This window comes from Petaurus breviceps, unplaced genomic scaffold (genome assembly GCF_028583685.1).
Source record: "Petaurus breviceps papuanus isolate PSGF00001 unplaced genomic scaffold, PetGlider_PUasm1.0 90723, whole genome shotgun sequence".
Taxonomy (NCBI): domain Eukaryota; kingdom Metazoa; phylum Chordata; class Mammalia; order Diprotodontia; family Petauridae; genus Petaurus; species Petaurus breviceps.
In genome coordinates, this window is record NW_027187323.1 from 972,584 (window position 1) to 992,922 (window position 20,339).

The window sequence follows — 20,339 nt, forward strand, 5'->3', positions numbered from 1 at the left end:
CCTTCAGTTTCAAAAAAGACTACAGGTCCAATAAAAAAACAAAAAGTAATTAATGATGAATGAACAAAGGACAAAAAGCAAAACCATTAACCCAACAGAAGATACTGTATTGTTCTTCATTTACTGGCATTTCAAAGGCCAGATATTGGAGTATTAAGTTCAAATGAGATAGTCTTTAGAAAGGCAATATATTATGAAATAGGATTGGAGATGGGGAAGAGAGGGGCAGGCTGCAATATAAAAAAAAAGACTTCTGAAATCTCTTAGTACTATTTAAACCATAACCTCAATTTCTGGTACTTGAGTGGAAAATGATACAAAAGGAGCCCAGAGATACCTATTTTTAAAAAGCCAAAGAAATGAACACATTTATCAATAATTTTATTATCAAGAATTCTCGCTTGTCAATATGAAGTGTTACCCAGATATTTCCTAATCAAAACAGGAAAAAGCAAGAGAACTATAATAGTGAAGGACAGGTCTCCTCTTGGTAAAGAGGCATAAAAGCAGGTAAGTTTTTTGAAGGCTCCACCAGGCATACTAAAGCTGTGACTATTAATTTAATAATTTTAATTGTATGGGACATGATTTTATATCAGTCACTCAAAGCAAAAAGAATAGAGTTCAAATTTCTTTTTGAAAAGCTAAGCATTCCAGAATGGTCTTGGTTTAATGTCACCCATTCCTAGAGAATCCAAGTGAGACTGTGACAGAACAAATCAATACCTATTTCCTTGAAATGTTGAAAAAACATGTAAGCTAAGTTGAATACTGAATAGAAAGCCATACTTTATGATTGACTTGCAAGAATATTCCAAAATTTTCTTTACAGAGAAATGAAATTTAGAGGGCAGTACTGCCATGATTTCATACTTATCAAATCCTATAAATACAAAATTAGTTTACTTCCATTTAAAAGATGACCAGAGGAAAAGGTCACTCAGTTCAGTGAAGATACTGAAAAGTAACACTTTAAGGGAACAGGTCACTTCTCTTCACTTACAGTAGCTATTAATGTTAAGGCATAAGTTTTAAGGGGGGGAGAGAGGTGATCCTCCTGTTCAAAAAGCCCCATTTGAAATAGCTGCTGTTTCTTAATCAGCTTTACCCTCAAAATTACTGTTAATTAAAATAAAATATTATTTCCCATTAACTCATAATGTTAATGGGTAGGAAGTTGTTGGCATGTTTAAAACTTTAAAGTTTGTGACAGGAAAACAAGTAAAATATTGTGATGCCCAAATATTAGGACCCTGAATACAGATGGATCTCTTTCTAACCAGTTTATGGAAAAATCAGGATTGACTGCTATAGTATCTAACAACAATCTTTCAAATATTAACATTTGGTGATGCAATTAGCCCTTAAACACAAAATATAAGCATGCCAGACAAGAAGAAAATGTTTCTTATGATACCCTTTAAGTAGACTAACTAGCTCCCTTTAAAAATTTCTCTATTATACTGCAATATACATGGAGCTAAAATTGATATTATCAGGCAAATCTCAGTTCTGAAAATAAGCAGGTAAATTAAAAGTCTATTTTTTTTGCTGCTGTATCTTTTTTAAAAAAGCAAAATCAACTCACATTTAAGCACCAACTCCATGCAAGTAACCTGAACGGTTCAGTCTTTTTGTCATGTATGAGGCCTTTGGTTCTCCAACTACATGGGATCTGTGTTGTTAGCTTAAAAAATACAGAATTGGCCTTTCAAAAAAAAATAGTAATCTACAACAACCAACAAATAGTCTCAAACAATCCTGATGACTGCAGTTGCCTTCTGAAGGCTGGTAAAAAGGAGGTGGAGATAGAGAAGAGAGTCAGGGAAAAGGGACGCTGCAGCTAGCTACATAGCAAGAAACACGCCCCCATCATGTCCTCCTTGCTCTGTCAAAAGGCGGGTTGTTGTCAGTCTCCTGACCAGGCTGCCTTAGAAACGCTCCAAAAAAAAAAAAAAAAAAAGAGGGAGAGAGAGAGAGAGACAGAGAGAAGGGGAGGGAAAGGGAGAGGGGGAGAGGGAGGGAGAGGGGGGGAGAGAGAGAGAGAGAGAGAGAGGCAGGAAGACTAACAACTGAAAAATGCCAGCTCCTTCTTGCAAAGGAGGGGCCTGTTTCCCTCGTCTCCTCCCTCCCCTTCTTCCCAGGGACTCTTAGTACATCTAAAGGGGTGCAGGGTACAATAGGGAACAAGGGGGCTTTGCCGAGGATATTCTGTGTGTACCAACGGCAGAGCACGCAGGAAACGGCTGGTTATCTTTCCCTTTCTGTTTCAATCAAGTGTACTACAGAACAGTACCCCTTAACCCCCCTTCCCTTCAACTCCTAGCAGCTGCTCTTCCTCCTCCCTGCATCCCCCCTACCCCATTCCCATCCCTGTGAATCAAAACTCTCCCTCTATGTCCAATGGAAAACAAATGCAGCAATGCCACTGGCTGGACCTGAACTCAACTTCCCTGCCCCGGGCAACTTTTCTTTATTCAGTTAAAAGGGTGTTCCACGGCACCCCTTACACTAAGATTCTCACCCAAATACTCATGGATTTAGAAAAGGGAGAGAAGAGCATGCTGTTCACCTACTATCAATCCCAATAGGAAAGCATTATTCTTCTTAGCAGGGTCTGTCTCATATCCTCTGCTTTCTCCCAAACACCAGCAAACCACCAACCCATATTAAAGGAAAACTGTCCCTTTATCTCTGTCCTGCTCACCCCCAACCCTGCTTCTCCCACTCTTTCCAAACCTTAGGACTGGCCTGGAAAGAAATGGATCAATAATCCAATGACTGAAAAAAGAAGCAGAGGGCGGAAGGGAGGCAGGGTTGGAGACTGCGTGCTCCCAGGCGCAGTGGGTGGGGTAGGAGAGCAGCTGCTTCCCCTGGGAGGATGCTGCTGAGTGCCCCCCTCCCACCTCCCCTCTCGGGGCCCCCCTTCCCCAGATCTGGAGGGAAAACCTGCAGGGGCTGGGGCGGGGGGGGGGGGGCGCCACTCTCTCTTCTTAGATAGGAAAGGGAACAGTAGCGGGCTCTTTTCCCTACATGAAGCTAATCCTTTTCTCTAGGGCCAGGGAAGGGTGGAGTTGAAATAGGGTTATCTCCCTCTCTTGATAGGTATCTGTACCCCTTAAAGGTTGGAAATCTATACTGTCCTCCAAGACGGGATCAGCGCTCTCTTCGGAGGTTGCGGGGGGAGGGGACAGAGAAGCGAAGGTATTTCTCGTGGAGTGGCTGGGAAGATCTAGCTACCTTAAGAGGGGGGAATGGAGGGGGGGGGGGTTGGGAATACAGGGCTCTAGATGAGGAATGGGGTGAAAAGATCTCTTGGACGATGAAAAAGAAGGGAGGGGCAGGAAAGGGAGCTAGGGGCGCCGGGCTAGCATCTGCCCCCAAGAGTGAGGGACTGGCACGCAGCTCCCCGAAAGGCCTTCCTCGGGAGGGATGTCCTAAAGGGAAACGGCCCCAAGAGTAAAACATCTGCCGGGAGAGAGAGGCGGGGATGTGGCGGGATCAGGTCTCTAGGATGGGAGGAGGGAGGAATCTTACTAGGATGAGGTAATCTGGTCAAAGGGAGGAGGGGATCGGCCCCGGGATGGGAAACCCGAAGGGGGTAGGGGAGGTCTGTGCCCAGGGCTGTTTCTTTTTATCCTCTTTCTTTTTAGGGGGGGAAGAGAGGGTCGTCATGGATAATGTCAGCCCTTGGCCGGGCAGGAACTAAACCCGGGGTGAGGGTCTGTCCTCTCATGGGAGGGGACGGGGTCCCAGCATGGGAAGGGCGCCGACCCCGGCTCGGGGTGGTCCCCAGATCGGGATGCTAGGTACTCGAGGAGGAGTGGAGAGAGAGGGTGGGTCTGGGGGCTCCGCAGAGGGTCGGGACCCCGCGCCGGGGGCTCCCCCGCCCCCTTACCTCTCCGCTGCCGCCTCCCCCGCTGCTCTCCCCGAACACGGCCCGAAACCGGCGCAGATTGGTGCCGATGGCGGCCGAGACCTGCAGCGCCGCGTCGAAGCCGGGGCCCACCCGGAGCAGGGCCGGCCCTGAGGAGGCTGAGGACAACGACGAAGACGCAGACGAAGCGGACGACGAAGACGGGGCTGCAGAAGCGGCTGTGGAGGAGGAGGAGGAGGCGGCGGCGGCGGCGGCGGCGGAGGAGGAGGAGGCGGAGGAGACGGAGGAGGAGGAGGCGGCGGAGGCCGCTCCCCCCGGAGCCCCGGCCCCGCTGCTTCCCGCCGCCGCCGCGGCCGCCGCCACGACCGGGGGGGAGGGGGGCGCCCCGGGGCCCCCGCCGCCGGCCGGGGGCGCGGGGGGAAGCAGTAGGGCCGGGACGCGTTGCCGCGGGGCGCCCCCTAGGCCCCGGCGCCCCCCGCCGCCGCCGCCCCCGGTGGTCCCGGGCCGGGCGGGGAAGCGCCACCGACAGCTGTGCGCCATGTTCGCCCCGTGAAGTGAAGCAGCGAGAGGGAGAGGCGACAACACAGTGGGGCGGGGAGGCTGAGGGGGGGCGGGGAGCCCCGGAACCTGCATAACCCGCGCCTCACTGCTTGCTCGCCAGCACCCCGCCGGCCGCTATGCAGAGCACCGGGCCCCACCGGAGGGCCCCGCAACCTGCATAAAGGGCTCTGTCCACCCAACCCCAAACCCAAACGCTTTTGCAGCATCCAGGGTCCGGGGCTTCCCCCTCCTGCCCGCTCGCTGGCCCCGCAATCTGAATAACGGAATGCCCCGCCCTCCGGGAGCGGTAAAGCTTGGAAGGAGGGGGAGGCAAAGGAAGAGGGAGGGGAAGAGCCTTAAGTGTAGCTGGAGCGGGGAAAGGAGGAGGGGGCGGAGGCGGAGAGGGAGGGATTAGGCGGAGGGAGTCGGGCCGCCTCCAGCCCCTGAAGCTGAGGAGGTTGATTATACAGGTTCCCGGGATGAAAAGGGACTCGAACCGCCCGGGAGAGCAGCTTCCAGTATAACGCGGCTGCTGGGGCGGGGAGGAGGGAGCAACCTTCTTCATCCTTTTTAGCGCCTGTTAGGTTACCCTAATTTACACATCTAGTGTCGGAGGGCCCCCAAAAATATTGCATGCAAAACGATATTTGCGGTTTTAATATATGCAAAACAGGAAGGGCTCCCTAAAATAAAACGCATTAAGGAAAAGAGCCCCTCCCATTTCAGAGCTAGAGCTCTCACCTAAATGCATAGACAAAGTGGAACAATTCTCCCGCCCCCGCCCGCCAACTCCACCAACCACCAGGGTCTGGGAAAAGGTTTTTCGCTTTCCCAGTTCTCATTAGGATTAGCATTAGGTTGCATTTCCAAACTGGGTGCAAGGGATACAGCATGCTCTGCAAAGACAGATTATAACGAAACGGGGTTTCTAGCGGGGCAAAGAGGGGAAGAGGCGGGCGAAACTCCCCCGCCCCTTCTTCCCCCGTTCCTCGCCTGCTGGTGCATGCAAAGCAGACCCTAATGTATGCAAGGCAGGGAAGGCGGGGGGGGGGGGGGGGGGGGCGCCTAGGGGGGCCGCCTAGCGTGCTCGTTTCTTATTAAGAGAGGGAGCGGAGGAGATATTTGGGCATTAAGGTCCACTGGGTCGAAGCGGCCCGCCGGCGATGACTCCTCTATCTAGAGAGTAGGGCTGGATTGGGGGTGGGGGACTGGAAAGGTAATAGGAGGGTTAAGACAGGGGTGGTACATGCACTCAGTTATTTTATTGCTGTAGGAGGAGGGATCTCTAGGAGCTGGTGCTTTCAGCTAGGCGTTAGGAGCCTGCAGCGCTTGGAAAGCTCTGGAGGAAGGGGGATGGATAACACTAAACAAGCAAGAGTATACTAAGCCAGGGGATCGATATAAGGCGCTGCAAACTGCAAGCAAACCCACTGGACGCACGCACCCACCCCCTAGCAGAAGTGGAGTTCGCTAGAAGGTTACGCAGTTTTCCAAGTCTCCAGTACAAGGGTACAGCACCAGCTCGTTATATTGCAGCCTGGGGAGAAATGGAGACGAGAGAGGGGGACAGGAAGGGGGTGCTGGGGTTTAGCTTGCGGAAGGTGGAGGACGATCAGGTATCCGCCCAGGTCCCTAGGAAGGTTGTAAGGCTGCAGAAGGTACCACAAGCCTTCAGAGAAGGTCCACGGCCTTCTGGTGCTGAAAAACCTATGTAGTTCTCTTTCCTCTAGCTCGACGCTTGTGCAAAGCAAATAACTTGGAGGAGAGCTGTGGCTTCCCCACCTCTCCCCAGATCGATAGTCTTAAGTGGGGCGGGATGGGGCCCAGATGGTTTTGCAAAGCAAGCAAGCGCGCACATACATGTACTTTTGTTGCATCAAACGGTTTATAAAGATAGTGAGGATGGGCGTCATTGTAGGTGGGAGCACAGACCAGCAGTCCCGGGATTCTGGAAGGGATATGGATACTCTATTGTGGATGGTTCATCTATTGCAATATATTTCAGGCTCTGGATGTTTTGCTTCAATGTAGCCGCCCTGATCAGTTGCAGATTGGTGACCACGTGGATCCCCTCAAGCATCCTGATTTGTTCATGTATCTTTTTTTTTTTTTTGCATTTGTATCTTCCCCCTTTTCATCTAGCTCTCTTTTTAATATGCATAACGGTTTGCAGAGGTAATGTGCAGGGGACCGAGTGGCTGATTTTATATAACAGTCTCTCCAGGATTTCTTCAAACACCAGCTGTCCCTTGGAAAAAAAAAAAGTATCGTTTTCGGAGTAACCTCCTGATTCTTTAGAGCCCTCCCAGCCACATTTTCTTTTGATCAGGTGGGGAAACTGAATTATAGGGGTAAGGGTGGAGAAGAACATCATGAAAAAGGGCAGGACATGCCAAAGTAAAGCTTTGCAGATCATTTTTTGCAGATCCGTCTCTAGATTTATGCTTCTGACTGGAAGAGATTTTGAGAAGTCATCCATTGGTCTCCAAAACAGGGTGCTCCTGAGTCTAGACACTCTTTTTGTTGAAGATTCCTAAGGAAGAGGATCCTGTGCCCCACTTACTCATAAACGATCCTATAGTGTTCATTTTCTTCCTGATACTAACTTCTCCCAAATGACAGATTCATCCCTTTCAAGAAGGGGGCCGGGAGAGAGAGAAAAATGAACTTTTTCTTAACTTAAAAAACAAGCTCATTTCATCCAGGACCCCTTTATTGCCTTTGGAGACACCTTAGCACTCTGCATGAGGTGCTGTGGCCAAGAAAATCCCACACTGGATAGCCAATATTCTGGGTGATAAATGTCATCAAATTATTGACATTATACCTTGTCATTAGTCTCTGGTCTTTCCTGCCTGCTACAACCTTCAAGGTTTAGTTTTCTCCCCTTCCCTCCTCTTCCCCAATATTTTGGATTTACTTTGCATGTATTTACTTGGCTGTGTACCTGCTGTTTTCTTCCAGTGGAATGTAAGCTTCTTGAGAGGAGGGAATGTTTTGTTTTTCCTTGTATTCATAGAACCTAGAAAATAATAGGTGATTAAATAAATACTTGTTGAATGAGTGGAGGCAGAGGAGTATGACCCTATCAGTATACAAACAAATCTCTTCTGGCTGGAGAAAATTCCACCCACCCTCTGAAAATATTCTATCCCACAAACAAACCTTTTGTGTCCTTCCTCCAGAGGCCACATTTCCCAAGACTTCATTTACACCTTACTTTAGTGGTTTTTGAAGAAGTAACCATTTTTCCTTCATTTCCAAATTTCATGTGCAAGCATTTGGTATGGACCAAGGAAAAGAAGATTGGCTAGGTAGTTGGGGTTTATCTAAGGGAGGGCTTGACCAGCAGTGAGCAGAGAGCTGCTTGGAATTACTGGACACTAGGCTCCCCAAAGAGTTTGGCTAAGGATTCCAAAATTGACTACTTATCACAAAGACAACATACAAGAGATCCTACTTGTGCTTTCCAACTACTCTGGGCCCACACACTGCTATTTCCAAACTAAGAAGGAGCTACAAGTTTGACTAAGAAGTTCTACAATGCTGTCAACAAAGCACACAGTTTCTTGGCATGGGTCAGGTGCATTCGTTCATTTATTCAACAAGTTAATGGCCTACTTTATGCCAGGCCCTCAGGATAAAAAGACAAGAAATAAAATTATCAATAATGAACCAATAAATGAAGGTTAGGGAGGGCCCAGTAGAAAATTTAATCCAACTATTTAAAGACAGGTAGTATGTAAGTAAGCATGTTGGCTTAGTGGATAGTAAGATGGCCTCAAGTCCAGGAAGACCAAGATTCAAGTCCTGTTTGGCTGTGCAGTCTTGGGCTGCTCCAGGCGGCATTATGAGATGATAAATTGCAGAGAAGGGGCTGATCTGTATTTGTAAAAGGAGTTGCCTATACCACTGAAATCATAAGGTTATTCCCTATCCTATTTAAATGAGATTGCTTCTTAAGGGCAGGTACTTACCTTTCACAATAATGTTCTTCCAGTGACATTAGAGGACTACAAGTCATGAAATATTATAGTCTCTGAAAAATTAAAGTTGAAGGTCACCCAAAGAGCAACAGAACTCATGATAGATGTGTGTAGGCCCAAAACACATTATAAGGAAACAGTTGTGCAAGAGAAATGGCATAAAGGTTGTCATTTGAGAAATGTATGACTAGAAAGAAGTTGAGCCAGTCATGTGAGGAAAGCCAGGGAGAAATGATAGACAGCCCCACTGGTATCAATGAAATGTCATGAGATAAAGAGGAAGGCCACCAGCACATTCAATGGGAGCTACTCGACCCTGTGGAAGATTTCCTGGAGATGTTGACAAGGGTCATACAGGATGGGCTGAAGCATTGCACCATCAGTCAGAGAATATCAAAGATTCCTAGAAGTGTAGAAGAATTGAATTGAATGCTCCAAATTAGACTCTGTTTAACTCAAATATTGGTCCCCATTCTCAAGGGACAGTTTGATTTGTCTGAAGAGTTTGTGGATTTCATGGGCTATGCTGCCTTATTTTCATTAAAACTTTTAAAATTACTTTTCTCCTTTTAAAATGATGTTGATGGTCAAAAGCTACCTTTTTAAAAGTGGAAAAATTGATAAGTAAGGATTATTAATTGTTTAATTTTACAGAGGCTTTTTTAAAGGGAAAATTTAATCCAATATATATATATATAAAACAAGAGTTCACTCTTCTTCTCCTTGTAGCTACATTTCAATCAAGTAAAGGAACATGGCATAGAGGAAAGAGTTATGAAGTTTGAACTCATAGGATGATAGATAGAAAGGGGACCCTAGAGGTCACTTAGTCCAACTCCCTCCTCAATTTACTGATGAGTAAACTGAGGCATAGATCAGTTAAAGGATGTACCACATGCAAGAGATAACAGAGCTGGAATTTGAACTCAGATTCTCCGATCTTAAATTCAGTGAGTTATATGCTATATTATATTGACTCAGAGGAATAAAGTTAGAATCCTGGTTCAGATATTTACTACCCATATGACCTTGGGCAAATCACTGGATCTGAGTTTATTCATTTATTGAATTTGAGGGCTGGACTAGATTACTTCTCAGTTTCCTAACTTTAAATACTAAGAACCTACTATTACATCATGAATGCTAGGGTACTCTGGGCACAGGAATACAGTGTCAAACAGAGGCCAAATTTTGTAGTTTTCAGCAAAAAATGTTCATTTGCAACTTTAACAGTTCTAGTGAAAAGAACCTAAGGGTAATGAACAAGTCTCTATTTTCCTTAATTATAATCTACCCTTTACTGAGCAACCCAGCTATAAGCTCCTTGAAGGCAGGGACTGTCTTTTGCCTCCTTTTGTATTCCCAGCACTTAACACAGTGCCTGGAACATAAATAATAAATGAACTGAATTGATGTATCTCACTCTAGGCAGCTCTCCACTTATGTGTCCCCCAAGTAAAAGACCCATTAAAATACTAAATTGTGATGAAAACTTGCATCCTTTCTAGTTCATGGGCTCTCTTGACCAACCTTGTTCCCTTTTAGTTTCTTTGTTGCCCTTCTGAAATATACCTTTTAAATTAATAGCCTTTTTCCTGGGAGGCAGGATGTTCTCTGGTAGGTGTCAGGAATGTCTGTTTTATTCCATTGGCAGTGGCATACCAGAGCTTCTGTAAAAACCTTAGGGTATGGGGCAGCCAGGTAGCACAGCGAGTAAGAGCACTGGCTCCAGTGTTGAGAAGACCTGGAGATCAAATCCCGGGCTCAGACTTTAGCACCCACCCAGAAACACCTGGCCGTGTAACCTTGAGCAAGTTACTTAACCCCAATTGCTTAGGGGTGGCCAGGTGGCTCAGCGAGTAAGAGCACCGGCTCCAGTGTTGGGATGACCTGGATCAAATCCGGGCTCAGATACTCAGCACCACACCCAGAAATAACTGGCCGTGTAACCTTGAGCAAGTTACTTAACCCCAATTGCTTTAAAAAAAAAAAAAAAAACCTTAGGGTAATATTCGCTTTTCTGATTTAATTGATGGGCACGCTCTCTTCTCCAATATACCTGACAACCCTTCTATATTTCCTTGCTTGGTACAATACACATACTTGTCTTCCATAAATCCTCCAGAAAGAATCCAGCCAATGAGCTGAAGCTTTCCTCTGGCTCTTTTAATGTTTCATGGATCCCAGCACAGCACTTGGGCTATCTGTTATCCCTTATTCTTGTTATATGACCATCCCACCTAATTCTCTAATACTTCACAAATGTACGACTTATGTACTTCTTTCACCAATGTGGCTTCCAACTCATCAACAACTTAGTAGATGAACTTTGAGAGTTATTATGGCTAAAAATCCATCATTCTACTAATAACCCAGTGATCAGCCTCTCTGAATTGGCTCTCAAATATTAAAAAAAAAAAAGGAAACCTATACACATGAAATCTATTTGACTTGGAAGGACTTCACGGATGCTGCCTGCAAAAACCTAGGGCCAGGGCAGCTAAGTGGTGCAGTGAATGGAGTGCCAGCCCTGGAGTCAGGAGGACCTGAGTTCAAATCTGGCCTCAGACACTTAACACTTACTAGCCATGTGACCTTGGGCAAGTCATTTAACCCCAATTGCCCTGCCTTGCTCCCTCCAAAAAGGCAAAAACAAAACAAAAAAAACCCCACACTAAAAAACAAAAAAAATCTTAGTGTCATTTCAAAAACACAATGAGGCAGAAGGATAGGACTTTAGTGGGAGATATTTCCATCTGTATAAGGTGAAAAATTATTAATGGACCCATCCCTCCCAACTTTACCTTCTAGAAATGTTGTTAGAAAAAACAGTTCTTGGTGCTGAGCTAAGTGAGCAGAACCAGGAGAACATTGTACACAGTAACAGCCACATTGTGTGATGACTGACTTTGATAGACAGCTCTTTCTCAGCAATGCAAGAATCTAAGACAACTCCAAAAGGCTCATGATGGAAAATGCTACCCACATCCAGAGAAAATCTTTGGAGTCTGAATGTGGATGGAAGCAGACTATATGCTTTCTTTTGTTGTTGTTGCTTTGTTTTGTTTCTTCTTTCTCATGGTTCCTCCTATTAATTCTAATTCTTTATAACATGACTAATGTGAAAATATGTTTAATATGAATGTCTATGTAGAGCCTATGTCAGATTGCATGCTGTCTTTGGACAGGAGGTAGAGAAAATTAAAAACTCAAAAGCTTATGGAAGTTAATGTTGAAAACTAAAAATAAGCAAATAATTTTTTTCAAAAAGGTTCTTTATGAGAGAAAGGCTTTGAACACCTTAGAAGAAAGGCAAAATCTCTCCATCTTCATTTCAGAGGTAAGAGACTATGGGTGTGGGATATTTTATAACAGTCAGACATATTCTATGTGTTTAGTTTTGCTGAACTGCCTTTTCTTTCTTTTAAAAATTATTTGTTACAGGGAATGGCTTGGTAGGTAGGGTAGAGGGAAGGATATATTTGGAAATGAAAATTATGTGAAAATAAATGCTATCAATAAAAAATATATTAAAAAGAAGTATGGCAGCAGGTAAATGAATCATTTTAAAAATCCTATCTGCATAAAGAAGTTGACACCTGCTGAAGTATAATACAATTCAACAAATATTAAATACCAACAATGTACAACATACTATGCCAGACACCAGTTATATACAAAGACAGAAAAAAAAGTAAGTCTCTGCCCTAAAAGAGCTTACATTCTACGAAGGCAATGCAACATGTACACAGACAAAAAAAAATACAAGATCATTTGAGAAGAGAGAAAACACTAATGACCAGCCTCAATGTGAGAAAGCTTTTTCCCTGAGCTGAGCCATGATGAAAGCTATAGAGATGAAGACAAGAATGCATGTCAGGCACACAGTTTGTGGTGTTTGGGGAACAACTAGTCGAACAGTTTGGTTATAAAATAGTTTATCTGAATGGGAATAATATAAAATGTCTAGAAAGGTAGTTGGGAGTTTCCAAGAGGCATGGAGAGCCACTGAAAACTTTTGAGCAGGAGAATGATGGGATCTGATTTGTGCCTTCAGAATATTAATTTGGCAGCTCTACAGACGATGGTTTGGAAAGGAGAGAGACTGAAGACCATGAGGAGGACATTTCATCCAGATGGGAGGTAACAAAGTCTATGATGGCTTTGTGAGGAGATAGAAAAGTACCGTGGAGTTAGAATTGACAAGACTGCAACTGACTTGATAGGGGTGAGGAAGAGGGAAGTGTCAAGAATGACCCCAAGGCTGTGAACCACAGAATCACAAAATTTGAGAGTTGGAAGAGATCTTAGTAGCTATCTAGTCTGACATCCAGAAAGGAATTCTCACTACGTATAACACACCTGACAGGCATTCGCCTAGATCTGCTTTAAGACTTTCAACAAGGCTGACCCTGGAGTCGGGAGGACCCAAGTTCAGTTCCAGCCTGAGACACTTAACACCCACACAAAAATACTAGCTGTGTAACCTTGGGCAAGTTACTTAACCCCAATTGCCCTCCAAAAGGCAAAGAAGAAAAAGACTTTCAACAAGAAAGAATTCATCACCCCTTGAGGTATCTCTTTCCACTTTTGGTCAACTCTATCTGTCGGGAATTTTTTCCTGATAGTGAGCCTAAATTTGTCTCTTTACAATTTTCCCACATTGATTTTACCTTCTAAGGTTCAAGTGAGCAAATCCAATCCCTCTTCCATGTGATAGTCTTTCAAAACTTGATTATAATTATAATGTCCCTTCCTGCAGACCAAACATCTTCAATTCCTTCAGACCCTCCTTATGTGACATTACCTTCACCATCCTGGTTGCCTTCCTTCCTATGTTTATCCTTAAAGTGTTGCATCCAGGACAGACTGTGTTTGATCAAACTAGGTGTGGTTTGACCAAGGCACAACAGACAGGGGCTACCCTCTCCTTGTCCCTTGAAGCTATACCTACCTTCCTCTAGCACAAAATCACATTAGTTTTTTTTGGCTAACATAATACAGTGCTGACTCATATCAAACTTGTAGTCCAACCATTTTTCAGGCAAATTGCTGTTGCTGTCCAACCACACCTCATTCTATCTTGTACTTGTGAAGTTAATTTATTGCATCCAAGTGTTGGACTTTACATTTATCCATACTGAATTTTATTTAATTAGATTTAGTCCAATACTTTAGCCTGCCAAGGTTTTGGGGTTTTGTCTTTTTTTTGGGGGGGCGGGGTTTGGATACTGATTCTGTCATCCAATGTGAAGGCTACACCTCCCAGCTCTGTGTCTTCTGCAAATTTGATGGGGATATCATTTCTGCCTTTTTTTTTCCAAGTCATTGAAAAACAATGACTATTGAACAGCCCAAAGTCAAGAAGAGATCTCTGGAACATTCCCCTAGAGTCTGACATTGAACATTTAATAACAAGAATAGTCTTGGCATTCAGCCAGTTCCAATTCCAATTAATTGTATTACTGTCCAGTCCACTGTTGCCACAAGAATAGTATGTATGAATAACTTTGTCAATTGATTTACTAACATCTAGAAAAATTGCATAGCATTCCACTGACCTACTAGTCTACTAACCCTGTCAAAATAAAAAGAAAGAAAGAAAGAAAAGGAAAAAAGAATAATCTGGTATGGCCTGTCCTGGCTCTTTGCTGTCCCTGCTTCCTTTGCTAAATGTTCAAGTCAAATCAGCCCACATTTATAAAGGGCCTACTGTGTGCCAGGAACATTGCTAATCACTGTAAATACAAAGAAAGGCAAAAACAGTCCTTGTTCAAAAGCAACTTATGGTCTAATAAGGCAAAATGACATGCAAACAACTACACACATATACATAAGGATAAATTGGAGATAATCCCCAAGGGAAGGCACTAACATTAGGGAGATAGGGAAAGGCTTCAAGTAAAAAGTGGGATTTTAGCTGTTCAACAATCATCTCTTTAATAATATAATGTACTTTAGAATTTCTCCCAGGAATTAAAGCAACCTAGTTTCTATAGTTTGCAGACTCTGTTCTCTTCCATTTCTTTTTCTTAATTTTTTTTTTTCATTTTAGAGAGGGGAAGGCAGGGCAATTGGGATTAAGTTACTTGCCGAAGGTCACACTGCTAGTGTTAAGGGTCTGAGGCCAGATTTGAACTCAGGTCCTCCTGACTCCAGGGCCAGTGCTCTATTCACTGCACCACCTAGCCACCCCTTCTCTTCCATTTCTTAAAAAAATTCTTAAGAAATTCTCTGTTCTCCAGGCCTGTGGCACTTCTCACTTTTTCTATGACCTTTCAAGCATCAGTGATGTCTTCTGGGCCTTTTTGTACCAAATGGTGTGTTTCATCTGGGCTGAGTGGCTTGAGTTTATCAAAGGCGATTGGATATTTTCTATTTCCTGACTTATCTAAGGTATCAGCTCCCTAGTTGCTACATTTATTTTGTCATTCTGTGTCACAGCCATTCTCAGCAATGAAAATAGAAGCAAAAAGAGAACTAAATAGGTTCTCCTTCTCTTGGTTATCAGTAATCATCTTTCCATTCACCTGCACAATGGCCCTGTACTTTTTGTGATCTGTTTCTTTCCCATCACACAGCTTTAAAAACAAAACAAACAAACAAAAAGTCCTGTTACTTTAGCTTCCTTGACAGCCCTCTGATCCCTCTGAGCTCTTGGACTCCTGGCATTATTTTTATAGGGCTGTGCCATCCCCTTTATTCATACTATGTTACCTACTTTTGATTCCACATTTGGTACATACCTTTTAAAATCTAAATTTGTTTTTTTGATCCAGAGAGTTCCCTGCTAGATAGAACAATAGCAATAATAGCTAACATGTATATAGCACTTCCTATGTGCCAGGCACTGTGTTAAGCACTTTATAAGTATTCCCTCATTTGATCTTTACAACAGCCCTGGGAGGTAGGTGCTATTATTATCCCCATTATACAGATGAAGAAAGTGAGGCATATGCAAAGGTTAAGTGACTTGCCCAGGGTCACACATCCAGTAAGCGTTTGATCACACATCCAGTAAGCGTTTGAGGTTGGATTTTAATTCAGGTCTTCCAGAGTCCAGGTCTGGTACACCATTCACTGTGCCACCAAGCTGCCCCCAAAAAGGTAGATGACAAAAATAAAGCCCTTATACATGCCAAAATATTAATAACTGGGTTTTTTGGTAGTAACAAAGAACTGAAGACAAGGTAGACACCCATAAAAAAGGGAATGACTGAACAAGTTGTAGTATAGAACATAAGGGAATATTACTGTTCTGTAAGAAATGATAGAGAAATACTTGGGAAGATGGGTTTGAATTGCTAAAAAGTGAAATGAATAGAACCAAAAAACACAATATGCCCAATAACTACAACTGTGTTAATGGTAAGAAGGACCACAAAACAATTGGAATGAATGCTGTGAAATTATAACGATCAAGCTTGGCGCCCCACCTCTGTAAGAGAAGGTACATTCTCCATTCTTTTCAGTGGTAGAAGGGCGGCTAGGTGGTGAAGTGAGTAAAGCGCTGGCCCCAGAATCAGGAGGACCCAAGTTCAGTTCCGGCCTCAGACACTTAACACACACACACACACGCACACACACACACACACACACACACAAACTAGCCATGTAATCTAGGGCAAGTTACTTAACCCCAATTGCCCTCTAAAAGGCAAAAAAAAAAAACAAACCCCAAAACAAAAAAAGATCTTTCAGCGGTAGGCAGAAGGGTAGCGGATGGGAATATGGGATGTAGAGTTCTGAATATAATGTCAAAATTTTTAAATATGTTGGTTAATTTTGCTGAACTGATTTTGTCAAAATTTCTAAATATGTTGGTTAATTTTGCTGAACTGATTTTTCCCCCTCCTTTTTATTCTTTGTTACAAGGGATGGATCTTTAAGAAGGTAAAATGGGAGATGTATATAGCAAAATGTAAATTAGGAAAAAAAACAAAATATACCAATAAAATTTATTTTATAAACCTAAGTTTCTTAGATAATTCCTCATGTATTTGAATTTGGTTTCTTCAACCAACTGCTATTTTTTTCTTATTAGAAATGGTTTCCTTTTGGGGCAGCCAGGTGGTGCAGTGAATAGAGCACCAGCCCTGGAGTCAGGAGAACCTGAGTTCAAATCCGAGCTCAGACACTTAGCACTTACTAGCTGTGTGACCTTGGGCAAGTCACTTAACCCCAATTGACCCTCCAAAAAAAAGGCAAAAAGAGAGAAATATTTCATTTTGTTCTAATAATTCCAATTTGGCAAAATGGAAAGGTGCTAGCACCTTCAGCAAAAGTGGGGAATTTTGGAGGATAACTGGGCTTAGAGGAAAAAGTTATGAGTGGCCTTCATTTGTATATTTGAGTTTGAGACACTTACAGGACATCCAGGTGAGGATATTTAACAGGCAGTTTGTGATGCATGACTGGACTACAGAAGAGATTAGGATTGGACATATACATTTGGGCATCATCTGTGTAGAGACAATAGTTGAACCATGGAAGCTAATGAAATTACCAAGAGAGAAAGGTAAGAGAGAGAAGAGGACCTAGGATATAACCTTGGGAGACATCAAGACAGAGTCTTAAGATAGGTCCACCTTGAAGGACACCAACCATCAGGGGTTGAAAGACAGGTGAGGATTCAGCAAAAAGATATTGAGAAGGAGCAGTCATATAGGTAGGAGAATTGAGATGGAGCATTGCTACAAAAACTAAGAGATGTTTATCTGGTAGAAGGAGAAGGTGACTAACAATATCAAAAGCTATAGAGGGACCAAGTAAAACAAAGACTGAAAAAAGGTCATTGGATTTGGCAGTTAAGAAGCCAATGGTGACTTAGGATAAAACAGTTACAGTCATGTGGCAGGGTCAAAAGTCAGATTGAAAGGAGCTGATAATTCAACTCAACATGATTTTTTAAAAAGAATCTACTATGAACTAACCACTGGACTAGCCAAAAGGGACATAAAAATGAAAACAAAATCATTCCTGATCTCAAGGAGCTTACATTATTTTGGAAGGTGTTTGAAGGAAGAGCAGAAATGACGTATACACAGACAAGTAGATGCAAAATGTGTCCAGATCAGGCACAATAAAGTACTTTTGGCAAGGAGGGGAGAGTCCTCATAACTGGGGAGATCAGGAGAGGCTTGATGGAGGTCAAACTCAGACAGAAACCAAGGGAAACTTTTAAATATGAAAACCAAACAGGTTTATGAGGGAGTCACAAGATCCAGGGAGTAAAAGGAATAGGTTTTTGAGCAAAGAAGATAGTTAAGGACTGCAGGAGGCAGAGGGGGATAGGCAGCCTGTGAAAAGACATAGAGGGGAGATGTGGAGTGGTGACTGGGGGGCAAGCAGACCAATTTGGGTGAAGTATGGGATGTAAAAAGGAATATAATCTGAAATCAATCTGGGAAGATGAGAGGGGCTAGAGAATGAAGGGCTTTCAGTGATGTTAATCTGAGGAGTTTGTATTTTATTCTAAAGGAGATGGAGAGTCTCTGAAAAGGGGAAGTGATATGGTCACACCTGTGCTTTAAAAATACACATTTAGCAACTGTGTGGAGCTGAGGTGCTGGCTCATAGCCCCCAGGTGGTCCCTTATACTCCTGAGTGCCTGAACCAGATTAAAATGGAATTGGAAAATGTTGAAAAATAGGTAAAAACACAATAAAACACTGATAATGTTAATTTGTCATTTTCTAAGTCAGTATGTGGCCTGCAGGGATCCATTCTATTTGAATTTGACACCACAGGGATAGAGGATAGGTAGGAGAAGGGGAGAGAGACTGAAGGCAGGGAAACTAATCAGAAGTTTATTGCAATTATTCAGGCAAAAGGTGATGAGAGGCTGGCCAGTGGTTGTGACTGTATGAAGTGGAGAAAGGGGGATAATGTGAGAGGAATTGTGGAGGCAGACGTCACAAGACATCATTTAAATGGATATGGAGAGGATGGGGTGACGAATATTGAGAAAGTTAAGGGTGACTCCAAGTAACAGTGAAAAGTCAAAGTTGTGAACTTGGAAACCTGGAAGGATAGAAGTATGGTAGACCAGGAAAAAAAGAAAAAGATCACTGGATTTGTAGAAGGGGAACATGGTTTGATATCCCAGCTCTGCCAATATTACTTGCGTGATCTGGGATAACGTGAAATAGACTCTCTGGGCCTCGGTTTCTTCATCTGCAAAATGGGGGTGGGGTGGGGCTGGACAAGATGATCCTTGCAGCTCCAAGTCTATGGTCCTGTGAACATAAGTGGGATGAAGGATATGCCTAAAGAAAGACAATGGTTTCAGTTTTGGGAGTGTTCTGGGGTTCTCCATCGCAAAAGCATCTCAAACAAATAAATTAAAGATTATAGGCAGGGACTGTTCAGTTTCATATAGGCAGGATAGGCAGCTGCCTCAGTGAAAGGAATTGAAGGAAACTTTCCCCCAGACAGAACTCTCGAAGTATGAGTTAAAATGCAAATACCCCTGGGAGGGGAAAGGGGGGTAGGCATTACACCTATAAGCAACTAACACCTTAGTGTGAATTACTTTGTCAGCCACTTTCTCCTCTCATAGTCGAAATCAAGGCATTGTAGGGGAAAGGGTGTTTGGATAAGGAAGGATGATTTTTAGAACCTGCTAGAGGAGGAAGCAGAAGGAAAGGTGAAGAAGGAAGGGAAGAGAGGGCACTAGAGCCAAATTTCATTAACTTCGCAATTTTGTATAGGACCAGTTCTGAATGTAGAAATGAAGCTAGTAAAACAGAAAACAATAAAGAAAATATTAATGATTTCAAAGGACTCATTTTGGATTAAAGTTACAAAATGAAGTTAAATGTCTTTCTCCTACACTAGAGTTCCTATAGCAACATTCTTATAACTGGGGATTGCCATATTTCCTCTTTCCAGATTAACGCACAGTGGGTGTGGGCAGGTTGTAAGATATAATAAGGAACAAAGAAGAACTAGGGATAAATGTTGTCATCAAAGATATGATTGAAAAAGATGGGCTGAATTTATAGTGAGAATTAGGGATAATCAATCAGTGAATATAGCCCCTGAGCTGCACTGGTGTCTTCACAAGGTCAAGAGGACTCAAGGAAAGCCCTGAGGATGTTGAGGGGACTCTCTGTGATAAAATTATGGGAAGATGTGGACCAGAGTTCCACACTGGGCAGGCATAAATGAATTTCAATGTGCATCACTGTAGGAAGATCCCACACCAGTGAGATCACAAATCTTTGTGATCCTGATGTTAGAGGTGCTCTAATAACTATACAGAGAGGAGTAATACCTACGAGATGAAATTCTGACCTTTTCTGCCCTCTTAATGTAAGGGTGACAAAAAAACATGAAAGATTGAAAGAGGAAAAGTTTAAAAATCTCTTGCCTAATATGATTATAATCCTATTGTGCTGTAAAATTCAATCTTCTTAACTTTTGGCACATGTTCAAATACATCACTGTCAAAATATGCTATCACCCTTCTGCAGATCTTGAAGAATAGGAACATTATTACATAACTATCTTCATTCACCATTATTATTTTTAAAACACTTCTGGGACAAAGGCAACTAGGATCAAATTACTTCTGAGATAAAGAATAATAATGGCAGAACAAGCAGAGGTAGAAAACAAGAATTCCATATTGAGAAATATTTGGGAGATGAAGATATGAAGGCAAAACCTTTTACCAGCTGATCAACTTTTCCAATTCTTTCTGCATATAATATGTGAATACCATAAGCTTTTTGGAATAGAGAACATTTTGTCTGCCTATAATTTAGTGAAAAAGAGAGAGAAAGAGAAAGATAGATAGGGGGAGAGGGAGAGGGAGGGACGGAAGAAGAATGGGGAGGGAGAGAGAGAAGGAAGGAGAGAGGGAGAGGGAGAGAGAGAGAGAGACAAAGAGAGAGAGAGAGAGAGAGAGAGAGAGAGAGAGAGAGAGAGAG

The 20,339-nt window shown here is 43.2% G+C and overlaps 1 protein-coding gene and 1 long non-coding RNA gene across 5 annotated transcripts in view; one reads left to right on the forward strand and one right to left on the reverse strand.

The window, feature by feature from the left end:
* KMT2A (lysine methyltransferase 2A) overlaps positions 1-4,462 on the reverse strand; it is a 90,943-nt gene extending 86,481 nt beyond the window's left edge. For 2 of the 4 annotated variants that reach the window (XM_069066669.1, XM_069066668.1), the window contains exons 1-3: positions 4,387-4,446; positions 3,899-3,936; positions 1,589-1,687 (exon numbers count right to left, since the gene is read on the reverse strand). In XM_069066669.1, the coding sequence (XP_068922770.1) occupies positions 1,589-1,687; positions 3,899-3,936; positions 4,387-4,417 (168 nt within the window). In that variant the 5' untranslated portion in view covers positions 4,418-4,446. Of the gene's footprint in view, positions 1-1,588; positions 1,688-3,898 lie in introns of all 4 variants that reach the window. The other 2 variants (XM_069066670.1, XM_069066667.1) reach the window with 2 other exon arrangements.
* A 1,176-nt stretch (positions 4,463-5,638) lies between these two features.
* LOC138144998 (uncharacterized) lies at positions 5,639-7,615 on the forward strand. The gene is made up of 3 exons (XR_011164069.1): positions 5,639-5,894; positions 6,423-6,511; positions 7,109-7,615. It is a non-coding gene; the product is annotated as an uncharacterized lncRNA (long non-coding RNA).
* Positions 7,616-20,339: the final 12,724 nt, after the last annotated feature.